We start from the raw sequence: 26,642 nt of genomic DNA on the forward strand, positions 1-26,642 counted from the left end.
ATCTGAGCTCTCAGAGGGTGGCAGAGAAGCAAGAGAACAAACAAAACCATGTGAGGCCTTTTCCAGTCTAAGCTCATTCTGTTGGTCGAGCACAAGGACAAGGGAGAGGGCAATGTACTCTGCTCCTTTAGTAAGAACTGCAAATTCACCTAGTTAAAGGGTGTGGATATAGGGCGGGGTGAAGAATTGGGGTCACTATTGTAATCTACATTAGATTGACTGCATACCTCAACAATGTCCCATCTGGACCAAGGGCCAGGGTACCCAAGGGAGAACTCAGGACACAATTCAATTATTTGGGCCAAGGTTAAACAGCTTCTCTAAGCTGTAATACATGCTGTTATATTGGAAATAAATCCTTTGTAATTGCCATTAATGTCCAGCTCTCTGCACACTTACATACCCAGAGGCCTTATCAAAACTTCACAAGTTAAAGTGATTTTTATTGTTACCAAGAGTTAACTTAAATGTAGGCAAAAAAAAACTTGCTGAAGTCCACAGAGACATTAAGTGAAAAAAAAGCAGAACCAGAAACAATTTCAGATGTTTGAAACTGACTTGTTGACTTGCTGAATGAAGCGCTTCTACTCCCCATATCAGCCCACTCTTTGGATGTTTTGATAATCAGGAATTTCTAGAAAGAATGTGTGCTGGACGTGAAATATTCTAATTCAGGCATAAGGACAGGCTGTAAATGAACTTGCCTTAAAGGTCAGCCCTCCTCCTGCCAATGCTGTCTTTCTGCAGTAGCAGAGCTTCCCAAAAGGTCAACGGATACTGAAAACAGATACCCGACCCTGTGATCAGTCTGGCCTGTTTGTCTCAAACTGCAACGGCTCCACCTGAAACCCAAACTCAGAAGTCAGTGGACCAGATAGGGGCTGGGGGAGTATGCAAATCAGACCCACCTTCCAGCACTCAGCACTCTAGCTTTTGGGCAGGAGTCTTACTTTTATTATTTGAATATATTTGAAGACATTTTGTTTACAACCAGGTGCAAATTAATACAGGACTATCGTGAGAGTTTGGAAGAAGGAGTATACATTGAGGCTGGGTTCCTAAGGAAAGCTTTGCCACAGGAAACGAGGGTCACTCTTTCCTGGGGGGACGGGGAGAGGGTCGCCTCCTTTCTACCACGAGGCCGAACCATCACCCACACCCATGTGCTCTGCAGAAAGCGGTATTATTTCCTCGCTGGTCTCAAGGACGCTCTGGGAGAGCCACTCTTCTCCTCAGCCAGAACTCCAACTTAGCCTCCGCTGGACGGTATCCACGCTGCAGCATAACTTGCCTAGCCAGTGGGCACCCCGCCTAGGTGGGCGTCTGTTCTGTGCGTCCACCGCTCCTTTCTTAGACGTAGCCCCGAAGGCCTGGACAGCAGCCTCCTGAGTCCCGGCAGGTCTCGGAGTTTGCTTCTCCCGCTGACCCAAAGGCGGAGGCCGAGGACGCTGGGAGGAGGATTTGGGGCGAGACACGGTCGGTTTTTAGCCAGAGCCGTCTTCATTGGATTTCGGAGAAGCCAGACTGGGATTTTCCTCGGCTCTGCGCCCCGGGCAAACGCAGGATGTCCCTGGGAAGCTCCGAGTGGGGCGGGCCGAGTGTCTGGCGCCGAGCGCGCTGGAGGAGGCTCCGGGGGCGGGCCCGCCGGCGGGGCTGCCCTCCCCGCAGTGACGTCCCCGGGGGCGGAGGGGCGACAGGCTGGCTCCTCGCCCTCCCCGCCTCCTCCGGGTGCCGGGTCCGTCGGTGTTGGGGAGATGCTGCAGCCGCCCGCCGTTGGCGTTGCGGAGCGCGCCGCTACCGGTCCGCCCGCTCCACCGCCGCCGTAGCGCCCCGGGGTCCGAAGGCGCACCCGAGCCGGGCCATGCCGCGGGGAGCGGGGCCGCGGGCCGTGCTGCTGGCCGCGCTGCTGGCGGGGCTCCGAGGCGCGACGGGTCGCCTGCTCAGCGGTGAGTGCGCGCGCTGGGGCGGGGGCTGGCTCCCAGGCGCGCTCGGCTGCGGCGCCCACGGCATCCCGCCTGCGGCTGACCGTCTTCAGGGCCACGGCGCCTCTTCTCTGGCCCTCCGAGGAGAGGGCTGAGGGGTGGCGCCCCCGCCCCACTAGTGGCTTCCCGTCTTCATCCCCAGAGGCTACCTATGCTTCTAGAGGAGCGATCGCCGGGCCGGCTGAGCCCAGCGCCGGTTCCCTGCGTGTCCTGGACAGCTCGACGTCCACTCCCCGCCCAGGGATACCGGGAGACCGAGGCTAGATGGGACAGTGAGCAAACTGCTCCAGGAGGCGCCCCTCGGTCCGCTCCATTGAGCGAGTCTCAGTAGTCCCCAGGACCCCCACACAGGGCTTGTCCTGCCCACCGAAGAGGTCTCCTGTCCCCGGGAACGGGGTGGGGCTCTGGAAGTGGGGGGAGGGGGGGGCCTACAGTAGCGATTCCAGCTCAGCTGTGCCATGGGAACCCAGCCTGTCACTCCTGGTCTCTTCTGATGGGGGGTAGGGAGGGAGAAGGCAATGGCACCCCACTCCAGTAATCTTGCCTGGAGAATCCCATGCATGGATGGAGGGGCCTGGTAGGCTACAGTCCATGGGGTCGCTAAGAGTTGGACACGACTGAGGGACTTCACTTTCACTTTTCATTCTCATGCATTGGAGAAGGCAATGGCAACCCACTCCAGTATTCTTGCCTGGAGACTCCCATGGATGGAGGAGCCTGGTGGGCTACAGTTCATGGAGTCGCACAGAGTCGGACACGACTGACGCAACTTAGCAGCAGCAGCAGCAGCAGCAGCAGCAGCAGCAGGGAGGGCGTCAGGATCCCGCGCCTGGAATAAGAGCGCTTAGAAAAAGCAGCCTAGTTAGCGCGCGACAAGCCCCGCCTTACTGGGGGGAGGGGCGGGGGTGGGGCTTCTTCTCGGCTTCTTTCCTCCTGTCGCGTGACTGCAGCCGCGGACTTGGACTTCAGAGAAGGTACAGTGCTCTGGCTTCTTGCCTCTTGCATTTGTTCCGCCTGTCGTGGCGGGGGCCGGCGGGAGGGCGATGTCCCTTCTCGGGTTTCCTTCGTGACCTTTGCAGGCAACAGATGGGCCACGAGGGATGGAGAAGAAAGAAAACCTCCGCTCAGTTATCTATGCTTCGGAAGTTGATTGAGAGACTCTAAAGTTGGTTTCAGGATGGGGTGGGGTGCCGAGCGACAAAATGGGAGGGTAATCGAATTCAGCTGTTTGGGTGACTGCTTCCCCGGGTTCTGTCCTCCATGGAGAGGAACAGAAGTCCCTCCCGCCCTTCCCTTTCCTGCAAGTGAGAGACGAGAGACACTTCCTGAAGGCAAGGGGACCAGATGAGCCCTGGGCCTTCTTCCAGCTCTGGGTCACTCTGGCACTCACTGGCTGACTGGGGATGTGTGGCCAGGCTGGGCCATACAGGAAACTAACTCGTTAGGGTGTTACGATGATCGCCTTGATGATCCAACGATGGAAAAATGGAGGCTGCCAGTAAATTCACCTCCGGATTTGGGGTTCCTGGGACTCATTTGTTTTTCCTCTGCTTCCTCATCTGGAGCCACCTTTAAGGACCCATAGAAGCTGAGCTGACCCAGCCTTCTCTCAGGTCTCCAGAATACCTCCTCAGTGAGAACGTTCCTCTTAGGAGGCCTCCTAATTTTCTGATGGAGCAGTCCTGCTAGAGTTTCTCTATTCAGCAACAGGAGAAAAAATGGCAGAGAAAGGGAGAAGATGGAAAATGAAAAACCAACGTTTTTTATTTAAGAATTTAGTTACAAAAGCAATGAAAGAGGAAATTGAAAATAAGAATGCACAAGAGCTTCCCGGATTATCTGTATGGGCTCTGTTCCCATTTAAGCACTGAAAATGCAGTCCACTGTCTGCGGCCTTTTGCCCTGTACTCTGGGCATTTTGGCGAATAACAAATGCTATCAGGCTCCCTGCACAGTTGCAAAATAAGTTAGGAAAATGAGAACATTCTATGAGAGCTGGAAAGAGTTTTCCAAACACAAATCCTCAATTCCTCACTCTGTGGCAGCAATTGACATCTAGAGCCCAAGAACTGGCTCTCCATTGCAAGGGATTCTCCTTGCTGAAGTCTGGTTTTCACTGTACAGCTGGATCCAGAAACATATGCTGTGTCTTCCTGTGGGCTCGGAAGCATATATGTTTCTGTATTCCCAGCACCAGGCACAGCACCAGGCACCAAGTGTACACTCAGTACATACTGACTGGACAAAGGAGCAATGAGGCTAATGTTTTGGGTGCAGAATTGCAATCGTGAAATTAAAAGACTCTTGCTCCTTGGAAGAAAAGTTATGACAAACTTAGACAGTGTATTAAAAAGCAGACATTACTTTGCTGACAAAGGTCCATATAGTCAAAGCTATGGTTTTTCCAGTAGTCATATACAGGTGTGAGAGTTGGACCATAAGGAAGGCTGACCACTGAAGGATTGATGCTTTTGAATTATGGTGTTGGAGAAGACTCTAGAGAGTCCCTTGGACTGCAAGGAGATCAAACCAGTCCACCCTAAAGGAAATCAATCCTGAATATTCATTGGAAGGACTGATGCTGAAGCTGAATCTCCAGTACTGAGGCGACGAGCTAACTCATTGGGAAAGACTCTGATGCTGGGAAAGACTGAAGGCAAGAGAAGGAGATGACAGAGGATGAGATGGTTGGATGGCATCATCAACTCGATGGACATGAGTGTGAGCAACTCATGCTTCAGGAGATGGTGATGAACAGGGAAGCCTGGCGTGCTGCAGTCCATGGGGTTACAAAGAGTCGAACCTGAGTTAGTGACTGAACAGGACAGATCAGAAATGGCTTCAGGAGCCCAGACACAAGCTAGGATGGTGTGTACTGGTGAAGGATTTTTAATCTGTCCTCAGTTGAGTCCCATCCATTTGTCTTTGTCTTCAGCCTTTCAGGTGTCAGTCAGATGAGACGCATTACATAGGCCCCCGGTGCAACCTGAGCTTTCTTTGGCATGGGGGATCAAACACATGTCTCTTATGTCTCCTGCACTGGCGGGTGGGTTCTTTATGACTAGCACCACCTGGGAAGCCATATGTGACCTTAGCCAAGCAATGACTTTTCTCTGAGCCTCAATTTTCTCATCTGTAAAATGAGGCATAAACAACGTCTACAGCAGAGGATTACTATGAGTGTTCAGTGAGATAAGGTATGTATGTAAATGTAAAAGCCCTTCGCGTAATGCATGACACATAGTAAAAGTTCACTAAACCTTAGCTGTTGTCTTTAAGCAAGACCAGTAGCAGAAATCCCCTTGGATCTGATGCTCATAGCTTCTGCTTATACTATAGACTGGGTAAATTCTCGGTCCTGCTACCTAGGCAGAGGGTTCCAGGGTTGAGAAGCCCACACCTGACTTCAGAATGCCTCTTTTACCTGAAGGAAACCCCAAACAGAGGTAACTCACTTTAAGCCACACTATCTCCTGAGACTCCCAAATGGCATGAAAGTGTTGTTTGCATGACTTTAAGTGAAACAATAAATCTTCATCCACCGCTCTTTTAAAGATTAATTTTAAATGTCTGCTTTTCAATCATCTGTAATGGAATAAACAAAGCATGGAGATCCTACACAATTTAGCCATCAGAGTCTAAATCACTGCATCTCCACACTGGAAGGGGTATTAATTTGCTCTGAGAGCCTAAATGACACTAAAACAGTCCACTGATGAGTAATCAGAATTCCTGCCCAGCTCCATTCAGATGTCTCCAAGTGTCTCTGCTCTGGTATATTTTAAGTGTTAGTTGCTCAGTCGGGTCTGACTCTTTGCGACACCATGGACTGGAGCCCGCCAGGCTCCTTTGTCCATGGAATTCTCCCGGCAAGAATACTGGAGTGGGTAGCCATTTCCTTCTCTAGGTCATCTTCCCTGTCCAGGAATCGAACCCAGGTCTCCTGCATTGCAGGCAGATTCTATACCATCTGAGCGTGTGTTGGAGGGCACTAAAATAGGTAGGCTTCTTTTCTTCTCCAGGTCAGCCAGTCTGCCGGTTAGGAACCCAGAAGCCTTGTTATGAAGTCATTTATTTCCGTGATGCTTCTCAGAGACTGAACTTTGAGGAAGCCAGAGCAGCCTGCAGGAGGAATGGGAGCCAGCTAGTCAGCATTGAGTCTGAAGATGAACAGAGACTGATAGTAAAGTTCATTGAAAACCTCCTGGCTTCTGATGGCGATTTCTGGATTGGGCTCAGGAGGCGTGAGGACCAACAAAGCAATGGCACAGCCTGCCAGGACCTTTATGCCTGGATCGATGGAAGCACAGCAGCATTTAGGTAAGTGAGCGGAACTCACAGCAGCTAACTCACTTGACATAGCTCGAGAAAGAGGCAGGCTAGATCCCCGGTGCCAGTCAGGGAGGAAGAGAAGCCCAGCTGGGCAGAGCCCCAAGGGGATAGCAGCCCTGGCACAGCCAGGGACCGACGCAGTGTGGCAAGGGTGATAAATCAGCCTTAACTTGGGCCCAGCTCATATCCAGAGAGCTCTGTCCAGGAGGGTGGCCCAGAAGCATTGCTTCAATAGCACACAGTGTATGATGTCAGCGGTTCTGGCTACCTGGCCTTTTGGACTAGAACCCTAAAGAGAGATTTTTTTCATTTTATTAGAGTGTAGTTGATTTCCATTGTGTTAGTACAGCAAAGTGAATGTATACATATACATATATCCACCCTTTTTTAAGACCTTTCCCTTACAAGCCATTACAGAGTACCGAGTAGATTCCCTGTGCTATACAGTAGGTCCTTGTTAGCTATCTATTTTATAGATAGTAGTGTGTATATGTCGATCCCAATCTCCCAATTTATCCCTCCCTCCACCCTCTTACGCCTTGGTAACCATAAGTTTGTTTTCTACATCTGTGACTCTATTTATATTTTGTAAATGAGTCCATTTGTACCATTTTTTTTAGATTCCACATATGAACGATATCATATGATATTTGCTTTTCCCTGTCTGACTGAGTTCACTCAGTATGACAGTCTCTACATTCATCCATGTTGCTGCAAATGACATTATTTTGTTCTTTTTGTGGCTGAGTAATATTCCATTGCATATATGTACCACATCTTTTAACCATTCCTCTGTTGATGGACATTTAGGCTGCTTCCACATCTTGGCTATTGTAAACACTGCTGCAGTGAACACTGGGGTGCATGTATACCTTTGAATTATGGTTTTCTCTGAGTATATGCCCAGGAGTGTGGTTGCAGGCCCAGTGAGAGACTAAAGGCCTAGGGGGCTTTAGACAACAGGGAATTATGCTGCTCCTGCTGCTGCTAAGTCACGTCAGTCGTGTCCGACTCTGTGCGACCCCATGGATGGCAGCCCACCAGGCTCCCCCGTCCCTGGGATTCTCCAGGCAAGAACACTGGAGTGGGTTGCCATCTCCTTCTTCAACGCATGAAAGTGAAAAGTGAAAGTGAAGTTGCTCAGTCATGTCCGACTCTTCGCAGCCCCATGGACTGCAGCTTACCAGGCTCCTCCGTCCATGGGATTTTCCAGGCAAGAGTATTAGAGTGGGTTGCCATTGCCTTCTCCAGAATTATGATGACAGGCAAGAAATTAGAGCCAGATCTAATTCTCTGGATTGGCCAAGAGGGGACACAAAGAAGCCTGTGGTTTGCAGAACCCTTCTAAACCTCCAGTACTGGACTCACTTCACATACTCACCCTGGCACCATGGCACTGCCATAATCCTCCCTGAGGAAAGCAATGACATGGAAAAATGTCAACAAATATCAAAATTGAAAGGCAGACTTAAGACGGGAAATGTGCTTTAACAAATTTAACAGTTACTATCTTTTTATAATAAATAGTATATATAAATCAGTAAAATACTAAATGTTTAAATGTCAATAAAACCCATGAGCAAAAGACCTGAGCAAACAGTTCACAAAATAGACACTCTAACTGGTAAACAATCGTATGGGGAAAAAGTTTAAACTCAGTTTCAATCAAGAGAATGAAGATAAGAATATATCTCTTTTTACGTACTCCATTTAAGACAGCGTGTCGGATTTATCGAAGCCCACCCATTTGGCTATTCTGATCCACACCTTCATTTAAGTTCCAGGAGTATCTCCTCCAAGATTCTCATGGGCCTCTCTTCCCAAGAGAAACTTTTTTTTTGTCTGGTCTGGGTCTTCACTGCGTTGCTCAGGTTTCTCTAGTTGTGGCACACAGACTCTCTAGTTGCCAGGGGCAAGCTTAGCTGCCTGTGGCATGTGGGACCTTAGTTCCCCCACCAGGGATCGAACCTGTGTCCCCTGCATTGGAAGGCATGATTCTTCGCCACTGGGCTGCCAGGGAAATACTCCTGGGAGAAATTTTTAAAAAGGAGATTAGCAGGAGGAACTACCCTCTCCACCAGTGCAGCTGGTCCCCAGAGCCATGACTTATACTTACTGAGCCCCTCTCACCTCCTCCATCCTGTTGAGGTTCTCCTCCCCTCTTCTCGGGGAGCCTCAGTGGCTTGCTTACCTTGTGGCAAAACCCAGACCCTTATCCCTGAGGAGTGTGAAGCCCTAGTCAACTTGAATTTCTGAGTCTGGGGTGATTACATTTTTCAATTTACCATCAAAATGGAGCACATGAGTACCAACAGGTACCCAAGTAGACACCTGAGTGCCAAACATATCCCCCTGCCTATAACAGCAGAGATACCTTCACCTTATGATTAGGGTCAGTACCTCCTGCAAAGACAATGATTCCTCCTCTTGCCTGCTGGTTCCTGAACACAAGGATCCCTTGGTGTCCAAGTGGCAGCCATTGGTTCAACAACATTCGTGGTGTATCTTCTGGTGGAAGGATTCCTCCTCTGGGTACCAGGCCCTCTAAAACCACAGGCCTTAACATTGCAGAGACAAGAAGCTCAAATTCCCCAAGTGGGTACTGCCAGGGATGGTAAGCAAGAGCTGTCTTCCTTTTGCAAGCTATAGCCTTGAGAAATGTATTTCTTAAAGAATAAACCTTGCACATCAAAATTACTTCTTTATCCATGGACTGCAGAATGGATGTTGTGTTACCAGGCAGGAAAATGACAATCATCTCATTGTACATCTCCATCAGAGCGCTTGGGTGACTAGGTGCATCATCAAGGAACAGTAATACTTGGAAAGGAATCATTTTTCTGATAGTAGGTCTCAACAGGGGGCTTAAAATATTCAGTAAATCATGCTGTGAACAGTTGTGCTGTCATCCAGGCTTTGTTGTCCCATTTATACAGCAAAGGCCAAGTAGATTTAGCTTATTTCTTAAGGGTCCTAGAATTTTCAAAATGATTGGTGAAAACTAGCTTCAACTTAAAGTCATCGGCTGTGTCAGCTTTTTTTTTAATTACTATTTATTTTTTTTTTATTAAAGGATAATTGCTTTACAGAATTTTGCTGTTTTCTGTCAAACTTCACCATGAATCAGCCATAGGTGTACATATATCCCCTCCCTTTTTAAGCTCCCTCCCATCTCTCTTCCCATCCCATCACTCTAGGTTGATACAGAGTCCCTGTTTGAGTTTCCTGAGCCATACAGCAAATTCCCCGTGCCAACTTTTTAAAAAAATCTTTTTAATTGGACTAAAATTGCTTTACAATGTTGTGTTAGTTTCTACTACAAAACAAAGTGAATCAGCTGTAAGTGTACATATATCGGCCTTCCTAGGCACCATCAGTCGGAGAAAGCGATGGCACCCCACTCTGGTACTCTTGCCTGGAAAATCCCATGGACGGAAGAGCCTGGTGGGCTGCAGTCCATGGGGTCGCTAAGAGTCAGACGCAACTGAACGACTTCACATTCACTCTTCACTCTCATGCATTGGAGAAGGAGATGGCACCCCACTCCAGTGTTCTTGCCTACAGAATCCCAGGGACAGGGGAGCCTGGTGGGCTGCCATCTCTGGGGTCGCACAGAGTCGGACACGACTGGAGCGACTTAGCAGCAGCAGCAGCAGCAGCAGGTGCCATCAGTAGTAAAGAATCTGCCTGCTAAGGCAGGAGATGCAAAAGTCAGGTTTGATCCATGGGTTGTAGAAAATGGGAACCCACCCCTGTATTCTTGGTTAGAAAATTCCACGGACAGAGGAGCCTGAGCAGATATGCACGCATATATCCCCTCCAGTCATCCTGCTCTTTGAAGCTTTGAAGCCAAACACTGACTTCTCCTCTCTCAACTATGAAAGTCCTAGATGGTATCTTCCATTAAAAGGCTGTTTATTCTACACTGAAAATCTGTTGTTTAGCGAGGCCACCTTTGTGGGTTATCTTTAGCTAGATCTGGATAACTTGCTTCAGCTTCTAAGCAGCATCTACAGCTTCACCATGCACTTTTATGTTACGGAGACAGTTTCTTTCCTTAACTTCATGAATCAGCCTCTGTTAGCTTCCAGTTTTTCTTCTACACCCCTTGGCTTCCAGACCCCAGAATACTCTTGCATGATGCAGGATGACACAAAGGTCGATGATTCAAAGTCTTCACTGCATCTGGGAGGATGTTGCCCCCTCCTCACAAGTATTGCCACTCAGTTAGTGCTTCAGGTGTGTTTTCAACAAGCTCATTTATCCTTCTGTCAGACTGGCAGCTTTAGGACAGCGAAGTGTGTGGTCTGACTAGTAAATCCCCTGCCTACTCCTACATCTCCTTTGCTAGAAACTCAGTTTTTTGGTCTGATTAGATCTTATTTAGAATCCTGAGCTGGTAGATCAAAGACTGTGTAAGTATTTGGATAGTGATGCGAAGGCCCTGGGGTAGGAGAGGCAAACCAATGCCCAGATTAACTCTTCCTATCAACATGAATCATTGCCCCTTTCAGGGTGAAAAGAGTCCAGTGGCATCTAGTTGCCACCGAGTGCTAGGCCAGTCTCTGTTCCTGGCAGGTTGGGTTTGGCAGTAGCTGGATCAGCCTTGGTTAGTGGGAACAGCTACTGCTGAGCCCACATGTGGCCTCCCTCCTGCCACCACGGCCACTCTAGTATACGCCTGTTACATCAGCACAGGGGCAGCTGCTCACGGGTTGAGCTGTTACGTCTCCCTGGTTAGTCAGTGCCTCTTCTGTGCTAGAGGCTTTTTGCTGGGCTTTAACATATGGTAGATTTTCATACTTTATACCTACTCCCATATGTCTGTTCACATCACTCCATCCGAGAGCTCCTTGTCCTCAGCCTCCCACTCTGTCTCCTTTTAGACTCTTGATCAGCTGACCAAGCTCTTTGCCTTAGTCTAATGTCCAATAACTTCTCTTTCCATACCAAGTGGTTAAGTAGGCACATCAACAAAGCTCTGGCCATTGGGAGGTTGCCTCTTCAGCACTAGACCTTGCAAAACCATCTCTGAGTGGGGCTGTAGTACAGGTGCTGCCCATTGGGAGTTGTCCCCCCATGCTTGGCGACCTAAGGCTACCTTTATCAGCTGGCCATAAGGGATTCCCTTCTGCAGCTGTAGGTATAAGCTGAGGGATAGGCTCTGGTACAATAGAGGAAGATGTCATGGCGGTCTGCTCTGTTTGTACATGCCCTTTGGTCCTAAATATACCTCTTCCATCTTATAATGAGTTGCTTCCTGCCTAATCTCTTGACTATGTGCGTCTGACAGTATCTCACTCTCACTGAGTAAGTTGGATTGTATGGTCTCTTGGTACTCCTTGCCTAGTAGCAAGCCAGAGTTCCTTGCAAAAGGTGGTTTTTTCCTCAGCTTCAGGTGATATGGCCTTGCTACAGAATCTTAATGGTTTGCATTGTGATTCTCTCATTGGAGCTTGTGTGGATGCTACATGGTGTTTTTCTCACCACCGATCCCTCTAACAACAGGGTCTGATGGATCATATGGCCCAGATGTGAAGTCTGGGACAGCTGCCATTGATGTCAACAGGTATATAGACCAGATATGAAATATGCCACCTCTAGAGCCCAAAGGGACCTACTACATGCTAGGCTTCCTTCTTCAAATGATTGCAGGATGCTTCAAATTATTGTGAGATGAAATAACTTAACCTTAACTTGAAAGAGATGTTGTGGCATTCCCTAGACTACAAAACACCTACACATTTTCATGAAGTAGCCGGCCCCTGAATCTTCATAGCATTTATCTCCAACCTTGGGGCTTCCCTGATAGCTCAGTTAGTAAAGAATCTGTCTGCAATGCAGGAGACCCCGGTTCAATTCCTGAGTCAGGATGATCCCCTGGAGGAGGGATAGACTACCCACTCCAGTATTCTTGGGCTTCCCTTGTGTCTCTGCTGATGAAGAATCTGCATGCAATATGGGAGACCTGAGTTCAGTCCCTGGGTTGGGAAGATTCCCTGGAGAAAGAAAAGGCTACCCATTCCAGTATTCTGGCCTGGAGAATTCCATGAACTGTATAGTCATGGGGTCACAAAGAGTAGGACTTGACTGAGAGACTTTTCACCTTCACTTTCAACAATATGGTGAACCAAGGTGATTTTCTGCAAGATATCCAGGAAGTCTCTCTTCATGTCATATTATGACAGAAGGTGGGAAAAGCAGTATAGTCCTGGGGCAAGACCATAAATATATACTGACGTCCATCCCAAATGAAGGCAGACTGTTTCTGATTCTCTTTCTGATACAGATGAAAAAGAATGTACTCACCAGATCTTCATACCAGGTACCCAAGGACATGTTAACCAGCTCTAGCAAAGAAGCCACATATGGCATAGCAGCTGCAGTGGAGGCTTCTGCTTGGTTGAGTCTGTGCTTCTCCAGTGTCATCCTTCAGAATCTGCCTGATTTTTGCAGGGGCCAGACTAGTGAATTATATAGAGATGTAACGGGGAATACCATCCTGGCATTTTCTAGGTCTTTGGAGGTGGCACTACTTTCTGTCACATTAGCCTGGATAAGGTATTGTTTTCTGTTTACTATCTTGAAGAGGACAGAGAAGAATGCAGTTTTCAAGGCTTCCACTTGACCTTCTCCACTATTATAACTCTTACCCCATAAGTTTTCAATTCATATATTTTGAAACTGGAGAATGACCACTGGATGGGTCCCACTGTGAGCTGGTCCTTATCTCAGAGAGACAGCGCTGAGCAGTCCTGAAGAGAGAGATCTTAGTTCTCTACCCAGGAATAGGACCTGCATAGCCTGGATGAAAACCAGGAATCCTAGCCACTAGTCCACCAGGGATTAGAGGCTAAAAGCAAAGTCCCCCTGACCCACTGAAAAATACATTTCTCACAGAGATAAACACAGGTACAAAGTGTATTATTAGAAACACAGCATAGCACGTGGGAGAGCACAGGGGTGCATGCTCAGTCACTCAGTCATGTCCTACTCTTCGTGACCCCATGGACTGTAGATCGCCAGGCTCCTCTGTCTTTGGAAGTCTCCAGGCAAGAAGACTGGAGTGGGTTGCCATGCCCTCCTCCAGGGGGTCTTCCCAACCCAGGGATCCAACCCACGTCTCCTGCATCACCTGCCTTGCAGGCAGATTCTTTACCACTGCGCCACCACAGAAGCGTAAGTAAACACACAGAGAAGCAATTTGTTTATTTAAGTCAGCAGCTAGGCAGAAGAACTACATACCTGGAGAAAAAAGATATGGGAGTCCTCTCTAAAGAGGAGGGGTGAAGTAAAGAGGTGATTTAAATCACTCATATAGGATAATCCTTCTGGGTCTTCATTTACCTTTGGCCAGTTATCTTGTTTCTTTTTTCACACCTGACAGGTCCTAGGACCCTCCCCAAAATACACGCACAACTTTTTATTAAGATGGATCTTACCACAGATGCCTGTAGGTGCATGTGGTCCCCCACGCACCTACTTATTATGGGCCCCCTTCCTTTTTGACTCCCCCACCCAGTGAGCCTTCCATGGGCAGACAGGGAACTTTTCCTTGACCTCAAGAGTGGTCATCTTATCTCTTTATTCCAGCAGAGCGCAGTTTCTGCCACTAGCTTTGTGCTTGGAGTGTCTGGGTGAGAACACAGCCTCAAGCAAGCACAACCTTGCTTGACAAACACCAGCTCTTCAGCCTTGGGGCCCATCTATCTCCTACCTCACTCCTGAAACAGAACTTGATTTAATACTTGGCCTCAATATGCTCCCACTCAAAAGGGTAACTTTAATGGCACTTCAAGTCTTTGGGCAGCAGTGTTAACTCGCACACTCTGTCCAACAGCCTTCGTAATATCAGGGTATCCCTCTTCCCCCGGTGTGTGTTCCTTGAATATATGGTCCTAGGTCCCCTGGGGAGAAGAGAGGACAAGACCATGTGCACCTGGAGCTTCCCAGGTGGTGCTAGTGGTAAAGAACCCATCTGCCAGTGTAGGAAATGTAAGAGACTCAGGTTCAATCCCTGGGTTAGGAAGATCCCCTGGAGGAGGTCACGGCAACCCACTGCAACCCACTCCAGCGTTCTTGCCTGGAGAATCCCATGGACAGAGGAGCCTGGTGGGCTGCCGTCCATAGGGTCACGAGTCGGATATGACTGAGGCAACTTAGTTCACATGCATGCACCACGTGCATCTACTGGGGTGTCGCAGGGTCCTTCCTCTTTCTAGCAGTGAGTTCCAAGCCTAAAGGCTGGCTCAAGTCCAGAAACTAGATTCCAGGCATCATATTGGATGCCAGGCATCCATTCCATTATCTGTGAAATAAATTAACATGAAGCCATAAGGCCAGTGGGGAGGAGAACAGACAAGTGGGAGGCCCATCAACAAGGTTGGAAAATTGCGTGGAGGTGATTGGTGAGGTGCAGAGCCCAGCCCCGGTCAGGAACCCCAGCTGTCCAGACAGTGTCCAAGCAGCATTGCAAGCTCAGCTATCATCCAGGCAAATTCAACCCAATGAGTTCAGCAGAGGATTTTCCAGACTCAAGCAGAGCTCTCCTGGGGTAGTACACGGAGAGCTGTCTCTTAGGTGTCCATAACGAGGGGCTGTGACAAGAGCTAGGCAGAGCAGCAGGGCTCATCCAAGCAGTCTGCGCATCAGGGCAGAGCTGGGGCCTGGAAGCAACCTGCTTGGGTGAGTAACCCGGCAGAGTACAAAGCCCAGCCCTGAGGCAGCACACAGCCTGGGTGCTCACAGCATCTAAACTACCTACGGAATCCAAGGCTTTAACCTGGCACCCACAGATCTAACTGGGCAGCAGCACCATTTAATTCCAAGTACCACTGGGGCTGCAGTGCACCCTATCCAGGAAACTGGGAAACAAAGACAAGAAATCAGGCAGCGGAGGCTAATAAAAGGTCTCATCAGCCCGATGAAGTAGAAACAACTTAAACACTGAAAAAGACTAGCTGGGCCTCCTGCTTTTTCCCAAACTCTGGCTCCTGCTTTGAAGCCTCAGATGCTTGAATATTCTATCCACTCCTCAGAGTTCAGAAGGCAGCTGTGGCTACTGAAAAGCACGGGGAGATGGAAGCAGGGTGAGCTCTGGATGCAATAAGCCATGCCTCTCCCAGTGCATTTGATTTCCTAAAAAAGAGAAACAAAACCCAGTTAGCCAAAAGCAAAAAAAAAAAAAATAATAATAAGATTGTCCAGACTGGCCCTGCTGGCTGCCTTTTCTCATAATAACTTTGCAGACATCATATGGTAATATATTCCTCCCTGCAAAGAGGCTGTGGAAAACGTCAGATGATTGATTGTGATGTCCATATTCTCCTTATTGGCAGCACTTCAATTCCTCCCTCTCTCTTAAGTTCCTGGCTCGGTGGAACTTGATAGGAAAGCAAAGGCTTTGAAGTCTTGCGAGATCCTTCTCCAGTTGCCTCCACTGTTGACCCTTTTCCTACAGGAACTGGTATGTGGATGAGCCTTCCTGTGGCAGCGAGGTCTGTGTGGTCATGTACCATCAGCCGTCGGCCCCCGCCGGCATCGGGGGCCCTTACATGTTCCAGTGGAATGACGACCGATGTACCATGAAGAACAATTTCATCTGCAAATATTCTGATGGTAATGAGTCCTCTCCCAAGTTATGTGGCTGCATTCTCAGCCTCCTCTCTCCTTTCATAATCAGCTGCTGGTTCCAAGAATTTGTTACGTAGTCTCTGAGAAAGCTTGTTGCAAATGCCAGCAGTGTTAAACTTTGGGAATTCTTGTAAAGGGAGATGACCTGATACCTCCTCGCTGAGGAGTAATTCTAGCAAAAGAGAGGGTATTAGATGCTAAGAGATGAAGAAATGAAAGGGTCTAATTTATGGATGATAAGGCAAGAATTACGAGAACTTCAAGAAATAAAAAGCCTTCCAGGTGGACAGTTACAGTTCTTCCCTCCATATGTGAGGTTGTACACTGTAGGAGCTTGGAATAGGGAAGAAATATGAAAGGAAGCTGGCCATTTTTCTTGCATATCTCCTGCCAGCCATTTTCTGGGGCTTTAAGGAAACAGGATAATGACCACAGGAGGTAAATGATAAAACATGCCAATTTTACTGATGCTGGGCAGATAGCAGTCACTTTGATGAGCAGGCTTAAACTCCTTAGGCCACCCTCTATATAAATGCCTTGCAAATTTAACTAGCGTTTTCTTCTAGATCTATTAAGGGTTTTGAATTGGCTACAAGCCTGTAATCTCACTGTGCTGGGCTTTCCCAAATTCCTCTATTTGATGGACTTCAATCTAAACATGAAGTGATTTTTGATCTGTTACTGAAGTTTTTCGCCACCCTGAAGCCAACTGCTTGATCACAATTCCGCATCCTTTCCTGACAGGAGTAGAATGACTTGTTAGTTACATCTAGTTGGGGACTAAACAATCCTGTCATTTAAAAATTGTTGGAGATTGACTGTGCCTTTGCTGCTAAAGTTGTTTTTCCTCCCTCTTCACCCCTTCAGACGAATTCTTCTCTCCAGAGACCTGGTCTTCCCCACCATAGAGCTGTCTCAGACAGGGAGGTTGCAAGGATCAAGGCTGACTTGCAGGGCACTTTTTTAGAGCAATTAAAGGAATGCACTTATGACAAACTGGCTGCCCGTCACTTTTGTTCATTATATCCTATTATCACCATGATTTAAAATTTTGTACCTTAAATATTTTTTGAAATGTGAGATTTGGGCACTTGTTTTCATAGCCTTTTATTTGGAGGTTAGAACCAGTTAGTTTTTTAAAAAAAAATTTTTTTGTTTATTAATTGTGCTGTTGCCTGAGTCCTGAGCAGGGAAAAGATGGCACACTCAAAGGGTTTAATGAGAGGAGTATAATAAAATGATATTTACCAAAGTGTGGACGCAGTGCATGAGATGGTGACGTGCCCAGGGACCAGCTGCAACAGGAAACTTACTACCCCTAGGCTTCAAGGAGCAAAGGGAGGGTATGGTTTTAGCAGAACCCAGAGAAATCTTGGAGTCACGCAAGAGGAGCCACCCAACAGGCGCTGTAACCAGACAACACGGTACTGTCATACCACCATGATGTGGGAGAGAGGTCTGGGGAATAATACTAGGACCTGTCTCTTCTACCCTTTAATCTCCTGCTTCTGCCTCCTATTAGTTAAGTCCAATCAAGAACCAAAGGACAAGGGAGCCCCGGGACACATCCCCAGAGGTCAGCCTCCCAGGACACAGAGAAGGACCAAGAATAGATTGAGCAGAGGGATGTGGGCACATGGGAAAGACTAACACGTTGCCTTCCTGTAGACCACCCCCTCCTTCTCAGGATCAGTTCACGTCCCTCAGCACACCACGAAAGCATTGGCTTGATCAGACCCTTGCCTCTCTGCAGCCCCAGTTCTCACCACTTTTTTTTCCCTCCCCAATCCAGTTCCCTTCTGCGTTTTGTGAAGTTCCCCATGATCTCTTAACTGCTGTTTCCAGTGCTTGGACCATCCTTCCCTCTTTCCCAATCAACTCATTCTCAGCCTTTAGGTTCAGGTTAAGGATCACCTTCTCTCATAACAACAATAGATGGTCCTGGATTGTATCTTTGATGATGACAACGGTAATTTCCCATAAAGGGCATTTTTAGGACAATTGGCATAACTTGAATAAGATCTGTAGATTGGATGATACTATATATATCAATGTTGATATTTTGGTTTCAATAATTGTACTATGGTTATGATAGAGTATGCCCCTCCCAGTCCTGTGTTAAATACACACTGAGGTATTTCGGGAGTAAAGGGTAACTATGGCTACAGCTTATTCTCTGAAAAAAAGTTATGCATGTGTCTGTATGTGAATATAGATATGTGTCTGTGTATATATAGAGATTTAGATATAGATACATAGATATAAATATATGGAGATATATATAAAGAGAGACAGAATAGTTACATAAATGAAATGTGATACAATGATAACATTTGGGTGAAGGATACATGGGAATTCTTCACAGTAGTCTTGCAATTTTTCATAAATTTTAAATTATTTCTAAATAAGTTAAAAAAAAAAATCACTTCCTCTGGGAAGCATTCCAGGGCTTAACCTCAAAACCAGGTTAAGAGTTCCTCCTGTGAGGCTCATAACACCTCACACACACAGTACATATACTGCCTGTTGACAAGTCTGTCCACTTCACCGTATGGTTGGCATGAGGTCTGGAAATACATGTTTGACCCTGCACTTGATGGACTAGGGGAAGGTCACCCATTGTGGCTCCAACATTATGGCACAATATCATTTTATACCAGAGGGCAAGCGACCAGTTGAAAGACAGCATCTAAAACTAAATTTGACAACATGACCACATAGAGTAGGTAGCATGCCAGCCAGATCTGAACACTTGATTCCTTCCAGGGTGGGCTAGAAGCATAGACACAGTCAGTGGAAATCAGAGACAAATCATCTGAGGCAATGTCACAGACCATTGCGGCTGTGATGGAAATGCTGCATTAATTTGCCATGTCCTCTGCAGTTTTGCCCAGTGGATTGAACTGTGGAGGGACAACAAAATGACTGCATCATTTTCTGTAATGTCATTGAATATATGATGTATTGTAATATAATATCACAAAATTAATATGTATGAATATTCTCCTATAATTCTATAATTTATTGCCATCCTGTAGAGTGTAAGTTCCTTAGAGAGCTGGGACGGCTTTTTATTTGCTAGTGTATCTCTAATATCTAGCATGGATTTTGTCTCCTTGTGATCTTAAATTTTCATTTGAATTTTTTAAATTCAAATCCCAGTTCAGCTACTTATTAGCCGTGAGATTAGAGTAAGTTGCTTAATTTCCCTGTACCTGAGTCTCCTTGTGAACATATTCAGAATAGCACTTACTCACAAGACTGTTACAAGGATAAATTGTTTGTTTTTATAAAAACATTTAGAACATGATGGTGTTTCTATCATCAGCAGACATTTTTAATAAATAAATGGATTTGCGTCACCTCTACACACACACACACATATATATGATTAAAAGTTTCCCTTCTGAATAAAACTTCAGAATAACTTTGACATCCTGGCCTTGTGTGTGCGTGTTATTCGCTCAGTCATTCGAAGAGTCATTCACTCAGTCCGACTCTTTGCGACCCCAAAGACTGTAGCCCGCCAGGCTCCTCTGTCCCTAAGATTCTCCAGGCAAGAATACTGGAATAGGTTGCCGTTTCCTTCTCCAGGGGATGAGGGATCGAACCCAGGTCACCTGCACTGCAGGCAGATTCTTTACCATCTTAGCCACCAGGGAAGCCCATCCCAGCCTTAGGACTATGAATTATAAAATTTTGACCTTAAAGACTCTGACTCTATGATCCCAGAGTATCTGATCAGCGTAAGAGTCCCTGCCAGTACAAAAGACTGATACAATTTCAGCCAGAAGTAAAAACATTACTGTAGGTTGTCTGTGGAGCCTGATTATCCTGAGGCTCTTAGAATTATTTTAAATAGCTCAGGTTCTAGATCACAGCCCTGCTTTGGGGTGGGCCATAGTCTACTTAGTCCCCAGCCACCTCCACTGCTTGGAGGTTGGTGTTCATTGCTCTAAAACATCCCCAGTAGGAACTGATAAAATGTCTTGGATTGCTTTAAAACACTTCAGGGGACCTCCCTGGTTGTCCAGTGGCTAAGACTTCATGCTCCCAATGCAGAGGGCCTGGGTTTCATCTCTGGTCAGGGAAAATAGATCCCACATGCCACAACTAAGACCCAGTACAGCCTAATAGAATAGAAGAGAATATTCAGGCCTGGGTGTAGCCAGGGAGGAATAGGGATTATTGTTGAAACCAGATTATCCATATGTTGATAAGCGTTAATACTGCATAAGAGTTCATTATACCAATCTTTCCACTTTTGTGTATATTTGGAAGTTCTTATATTTAAAAGTTTTCATGCTTTTTTTAAAAAGTGTCCAAGCAAAGCTGGGGAAAGGCTAGTCTTTGTGCAGAAGGGATTCTTTGGACTTACTAACCAGGTTTTGGAGTCTGGTAGCATGAAATGAAGTTTGTTGGAAGACTGAATGAGCAACTAAATGGAAGCTGTGCCCTGGCCAGTTTCACTCAGATGATATGGCAATTTACCTATTACTCTCATTCTTATCCCTTTCTGCTGCAGAGAAGCCAACAGTTCCTTCTACAAGGACTGGAGGTAAGACTGTCATTGGAGATTTGAGTTCATTGGGGCTGTTTTACACAGGTTTAGAACCTCTCCATAGGTTTAGAGTCACATGCTCTTTAGACCAGATTATTCGATGGAAAGACACCGACTCTTTGGATGGGTATATGTCACACCGAGACACCACACGTGATCCATTAATCTCACTCTCTAAGGTTGCCTTTCAACTATGTGAGAAGGAACAATTACAAATCAATTTGGGATGTTACTTATCCTTATTGACAATATGAAAGGAATAATTCAATCTAACGAGACAAGTGAGTCAAACTGATCATCGTGGTCCTAAAAGTGAGTCATTGGCCCTTTGCCTGCGTTCTGCAGTACTTCACAGGCCTTGATGTCAGCTGCCTGCTGGTTGTGTTCCTACTTGATTCTTGGCAGCAAGAGTCATACCAGAAAGAGTCATACCAGTCTACAAAAAGTAGACCTCTCGGGCAGCAAATTCAGTTCTTCACTTTCTGTGATTATAAACTGCACTGGTCACTTTGCTAGTGCTTTCTGACATCCCCCCTGAAGCTGATAGGACCTCAGAGAATACCTGGATGTTAATGCTTTTCTCCAGGTCTAAGTACATGTGTCTCTCTCCAGATGAAGAGACAGAGCCAGCAACACCCATCCTTCCAGAAGACACAGAGAAAGAAGATGCCACAGAAATACTGAAAGAAAGCAAAGGTATATTACAAAACTCTCCCAGGGAAAAATAGATAGTGGGACTCTCCTGATTACAAATTCCCCATGGTTACATACCCTGCTTTTGTTCTTCCCACGGCTGCTTAAAAATGCAGACAGGGCACTCGGGCTTTGTAAAAACTGTATTAAATGTTAGATTTTGTCAGTGAAATATACAAAGGAGTTTTCCTAAGACAGTTGGGGCGATTAGATGAGACAAGAGGTAGAAAGTCTTCAGGAAGACAGTCAGAGACTTGAGAACCTCCCAGAAGTTGTTTGGGTTGGGGTGGAGGGAGGGGGTGGGAATTGAGAATGAATGTTGAGAAATAAGAGGAGAAAGACCCAGGCCATGATTAATATTTCTTTACAAGACAAATAGACAAAATGGACATAAAAGATAAAAGAAAATGGGGTGATAAACTGGAGTGCTAATGGACTTTCAACCTCAACTCTCACCTTGAGTTTCAAGAGGAAGATCTGGGCTGGTAGTTAGACTTAATAATGTGTGTAAATGTCAAATCAATATAGGATACATCTGAAACTAACATGATATTGTATGTCAACTATATTTCAATTAAAACAAAAAAAGAGAAAGATCTGAGTTTTTGTCACTGGATAACTTTAAGAAAACAAACACTTAATTTTTCAGTTTAGCTATTTACATAATAGAAGTAACAGTATTTTTCTCACCTACCTAAGAGTATCTACTGTGTCCATATAATGAAGTAGGATTTTGAAGTACTGCAGTTCAGCCATGACACTAGCCACCCCAAATTAACACAGACCCTACAGGTTAAGGGCTCAGTGCCCACCCAGACTGCCCTTGCTGCAGATATCAGCCACAAGATCGGGGGTCCCCAGGCCACCTGCACTTCTAATCAACTGACTGCAATTCCGGGGAGTCACATTCAGTAATTCACTAGAACAATTTATAGAACTCAGAAAAACACCATACCCATAACTACATTTTATCTGCGCTTTTCTTTTCAGAAGCTGCCTTGAATCTTGCCTACATCCTAATCCCCAGCATTCTCCTCCTCCTCCTTGTGGTCACCACAGGTGTATGTTGGGTTTGGATCTGTAGAAGGAGGCAAGTAAAACGTTGATCCTGTAAACTTTTGTGTTTTCTGAACTTGGACTTCAAAGGCAAGGCAGCTCCAAGAGAATCTCTTCTGCAGATTTGAGAATAAATCTTCTGATGGGTTCGGGGTACTCAGAAGTACTAAGCATTTGTACTCAGTTATAATTAACAAAGTGATCTTACATTCTTTAATTTTTTAGTGTGGAAGATTTTAAATGACTTGAGGGGTGAGTCTGCGTTATTCACCTGTGTATCCACACATCACTCAGGAGAGTTTTCTCATGCATGTACATTCTCACTCCAGAGATGTTTTTTGGGTGAGTAAAGGAGTAAATAGTGAGCCATATGAAAATGACTGTTCCAAAGCCTCCTGGCAAACCTCTGAAACTAAAGTACTTCATTCAAAATAAAATAGCCAAATTTTTAATTGACTTTTACTTGAATACACAAGTATAGATGGCTACAAAATAGCTACCTTAAGTAGCTTAGAGCACCTCTGTTAATGGATCATGGAGCCACCATTTTGGAGGCACCCAGAGCTCTTCTCAGCTACCTTTTTATTCCCCATCATCACGGTCTATATAGAAGAAGGTGGCATTGCCACTTCACAACAGGAAAGCAAAGGTACATTTTAAGACTTGACTCCCTTTGATGACCAATTTAAGATAAACTAATAAAATTTCAATGTAGAACCTACTTCATTTAATAATAATTCTTTAGGGACTTCCCTGGTGTTCCAGCAGTTAAGACTCTGTGCTGTCGGTACAGAGGGTAGGGGTTCAATCCCTGGTCAGGAAACTAAGATCCCACATGCCATGCAGGGTGGCCAAAAGATTAAAAAAAATAATAATTTCCTTATAGAATTATTAGAATTAAAGCAGTTAATACAAGCAGAGTGAGTATATTATAAGCACTCAAAAATATCTCTTCCTATAATCATTTTTATGAGTTAATTCCTTTTAATCCAAAATATTAACAGAATTCATTCATAGGAGGTGATAGGGAGATTCAAGAAGGAGGGGACATAGGTATACCTGTGACTGATTCATGTTGATATATGGCAGAAACCAACACAATATTGTAATGCAATTATCTTCCAATTAAAAATAAATATATCTAAATTTTAAAAATGTTGGTATGGCCAAAAAAACAGAAATCAGTTTAAAAAATTGCTAATATGTTTTCTAACTGCTTACTCTGTGCTTGGTTCTTGATTTCCCTTCCTTATCTACCCATTGAGCAGCTCACCCCAAACTTGGAATTGTAACTTTGAAGCTGGAGTCTACTCACAGTTTTAATCGTTTTGTGCCACAGACACAAAAATACTAGCAAAATATTTCCAAAAATGTATGTGAAACAGTAATACATGAGCTTCTTTATTAATGCTTCTTTAGGTATAATTATCATAATATTGAAGCAGAGATGAGCATAAAATATTTTAAGGCATCTTAAACAATAACTGTGATATGAAAATATCTATGATTTCCATTGGTGAGCAAGTCAAAGATATTAACTAATTCTACTCAGCTTGACTGCCCACATTCAGAATTGAAGGACAGTTTCCCTTAGAGATGGATTTGTTTTAATGTGGCATTTTTTTCCCGCATGCAGTTCTCTCCATAGACCCTCTGGGGGCTCAAGGTCCCTCGGATCACCAGATCTGCTTCTGTGCTCAGGCCATGGTGAATGACAGAACACTTTTCTGGTCCATTCCTGCCCCACCCGAGTCCCTGCCCTGTAGGCTGACACAGATGAGAAGTGCAGCGTAGTGACCGCGCAGGGATGACCCTCTCCCGCCTGGACAGGGGCCTGGGGACATTCTCAGGCCCCTGTCTGCTCAGCCCTGGTTCTCCTTCTTCTTAGGAAACGGGGGCAGCCGGACCCCAGCACTAAGGAGCAGCGCCCCACCTGGCCGGCTCCTCAACCCGGGAACAGCCCGGACCTGGAGGTTTACAACGTCATACGAAAGCAGAGCGAAGCTGATCTGGCCGAGACCCGCCCGGACCTGAAGAACATCTCGTTCCGAGCGCGCTCGGGAGAGGCCACGCCCGACGCCGTGTCTTGTGACTATGAAAACGTGGCCGTGAACCCGTCTGAGAGCGGGTTCGTGACGCTGGCGAGCATGGAGAGTGGCTTCGTCACCAACGACGTTTACGAGTTCTCCCCGGGCCGAGCGGGGAGGAGCAAGGAGTCCGGATGGGTAGAAAATGAAATCTATGGTTATTAGGAGGCTCGAAGGAACCTTGAACTGGCAAGAATGGGAAGGGAGAGAGAAGCAATTTCCCTCTACGGGAAACACGCAGGTGGTGTCTGAAAGGGCTCAGATCAGGTCCTGGGGGTGGGCATGAGACGGTTTGAGCCCCCGCTGGAGACCTGGTTTGGGCTGTGTCACTTAACCCAGCCCCTCACCTAGCTGGAACCTCTAAGAAGCACCTTGCCCAAGGGCTGGCACGTGGTAGAAAATAAATACCTGATTGTTATAACTGACTTTCAAGAGAGCGTGCTTTCCTTGGCGGGCGTGTTGTGGAGCTTGGGAAACCACGTCTGGGTTCTGTTCCTTTTCAGAACAGCGGCAAACATCATTACAAGGAGCCAGAAATCCCAGAAGCTTTTCAAAGCCGGCGTATGCTAGCATCGGGCTGGCCTACACATAGCAATTCTTATATCTGTCTTTTGTTGTTTTGTTTTTCCCAAAGAATCAAATCAAACCAAAAGCAGGAAGCAGAATGTCAGTTTGTGTCTGCAATCCTTCCTCTGCGGGTGGCCTCGGGGGACCTTTTTTCTTTCTCCTGACATCCAAACTTGGAAATATGTAACTTGGAAACAATTTAGAAACTAAAAATGAAGTTTGAATCTAGGCTCCTCGGCTTAACTGTGTTCCCAGTCCTGATATTGCACACTGTCCTGTTTGTGTGTTTGTCTCACTGCAGCCGCAACATTAATATTAGAAATAATGCTAATGATTTTACCTTTTTTTTTTTTGTTTAGGGGAGCAGACTATCTCAAACACTTTAAGACTCAAATGCAGAGAAATGTGGCCTAATACCACTTACCATATGAAATTCTGAAGGCCATTATTTAAAACACCAGCAACATCCTACCATCAGCTTAATGATTTTACTATTTTTACCATATCTCCTATATCTTGTTTCTGAATGGTTTGTAACTTTGCTTAACACATGGAGCCCCAAACTAGACAGAGTAAACTCGTCTGGGTCAGAGTGGTATCGAATGTAGTAGATTTTAATCATGGCCAATTGCCTGACTTACCAAGGCAGAGAGCAGGGTGGATAACAAAACATCATTCATGCCTGCTTCAGGGAATTGTGTTCAGTGCAGTTAACACTATTTCAAGCAAAAAGAGTAACCATATCTTAACATTTTTAACCAGCTATACAATATAAAGTAAAAGGTTAAAAAAAAAAAAAAAAAAGAGTAACCATATGGTCTGAAAGACCAATCCATTGCCCAAAGCATTGAATTTCCTATTTTGCATCAAACTTCCTGGCTCTGTGATGTGTCTCTTTATCCCCCCCTTTCCCCTGTCTTCTGGTCCCTACTAGACTGCAAGCTCCATGAAGTGGAGTCCAATCCACCCAGCAAGATGTGTACTTCCTGCACCCGAGGCAGTGCTGTGAGCAGAGTAAACCATCAATACTTCTTGGATGGATGAACAGTTCATCTTTCAGAGTAAAGTACAATCCATCAAAATATTTCAGCTTGAAAGTTTGGAGGACATGGTTTTTACACTCCACCTTGGTGTTGGGGGAAGATCATTGAGTTATTTTAGTTTGGAAAGCACTCCCACTACCTGGGAAGACGGAAGCATAGGGACAAGTAAACGGAAGCTGGTGAATTAACAACTTATTTGGTGGCACTAGTGGTAAAGAATCTGCCTGCCAATGCAGGAGATGCCAGAGACACTGGTTTGATCCCTGGGTCAGGAAGATCCCCTGGAGAAGGAAATGGCCACCTACTGCAGCATTCTTGCCTGGAGAATCCCATCAACAGAGGAGCCTGGCGGGCTACAGTCCATGGGGTTGCAGAGTCTGACACAACTGAGCACGTGTGCACATACACACGTATGTCACTAAAACTTAAAATGAGGATTCAGTCTTAAGGTTATAATCAGAGATAACCCTCTGCATCTTCCCTTTCTCGTTAGTGTCTTATCTCTACTGGGACCCCCAGATCTCTTATTCTGTGTTTATACACAGCCAGTGTGGGAGTACCAGACCAATGTACCTGCCCCCTGAGAAACCTGTATGCAGGTCAAGAAGCAACAGTTAGACTGGTCCAAAACTGGGAAACAAGTATGATAAGGCTGCATATTGTCACCCTGCTTATTTAACGTATATGC

General features: G+C 46.0%; 1 protein-coding gene across 4 annotated transcripts; it reads left to right on the forward strand.

The window, feature by feature from the left end:
• The first annotated feature begins 1,712 nt into the window (after window positions 1-1,712).
• Window positions 1,713-24,769, forward strand: LAYN (layilin). 4 transcript variants are annotated; one of them, XM_040257955.1, is made up of 9 exons: window positions 1,713-1,946; window positions 6,005-6,302; window positions 15,775-15,932; window positions 17,270-17,371; window positions 17,470-17,523; window positions 20,473-20,505; window positions 21,121-21,204; window positions 22,192-22,291; window positions 24,146-24,769. In XM_040257955.1, the coding sequence occupies exons 1-9, from the start codon at window positions 1,862-1,864 to the stop codon at window positions 24,507-24,509; spliced, it is 1,278 nt and encodes a 425-aa protein (XP_040113889.1). In that variant the 5' UTR covers window positions 1,713-1,861; the 3' UTR covers window positions 24,510-24,769. The 4 variants fall into 4 exon arrangements, with proteins under 4 accessions (XP_040113889.1, XP_040113890.1, XP_040113891.1 ...); XM_040257956.1 differs by lacking the exon at window positions 17,470-17,523; XM_040257957.1 differs by lacking the exons at window positions 17,270-17,371; window positions 17,470-17,523.
• The last annotated feature ends 1,873 nt before the right edge of the window (window positions 24,770-26,642 follow it).

Source organism: Oryx dammah, unplaced genomic scaffold (assembly GCF_014754425.2).
Source record: "Oryx dammah isolate SB20612 unplaced genomic scaffold, SCBI_Odam_1.1 HiC_scaffold_17, whole genome shotgun sequence".
Classification (NCBI taxonomy): domain Eukaryota; kingdom Metazoa; phylum Chordata; class Mammalia; order Artiodactyla; family Bovidae; genus Oryx; species Oryx dammah.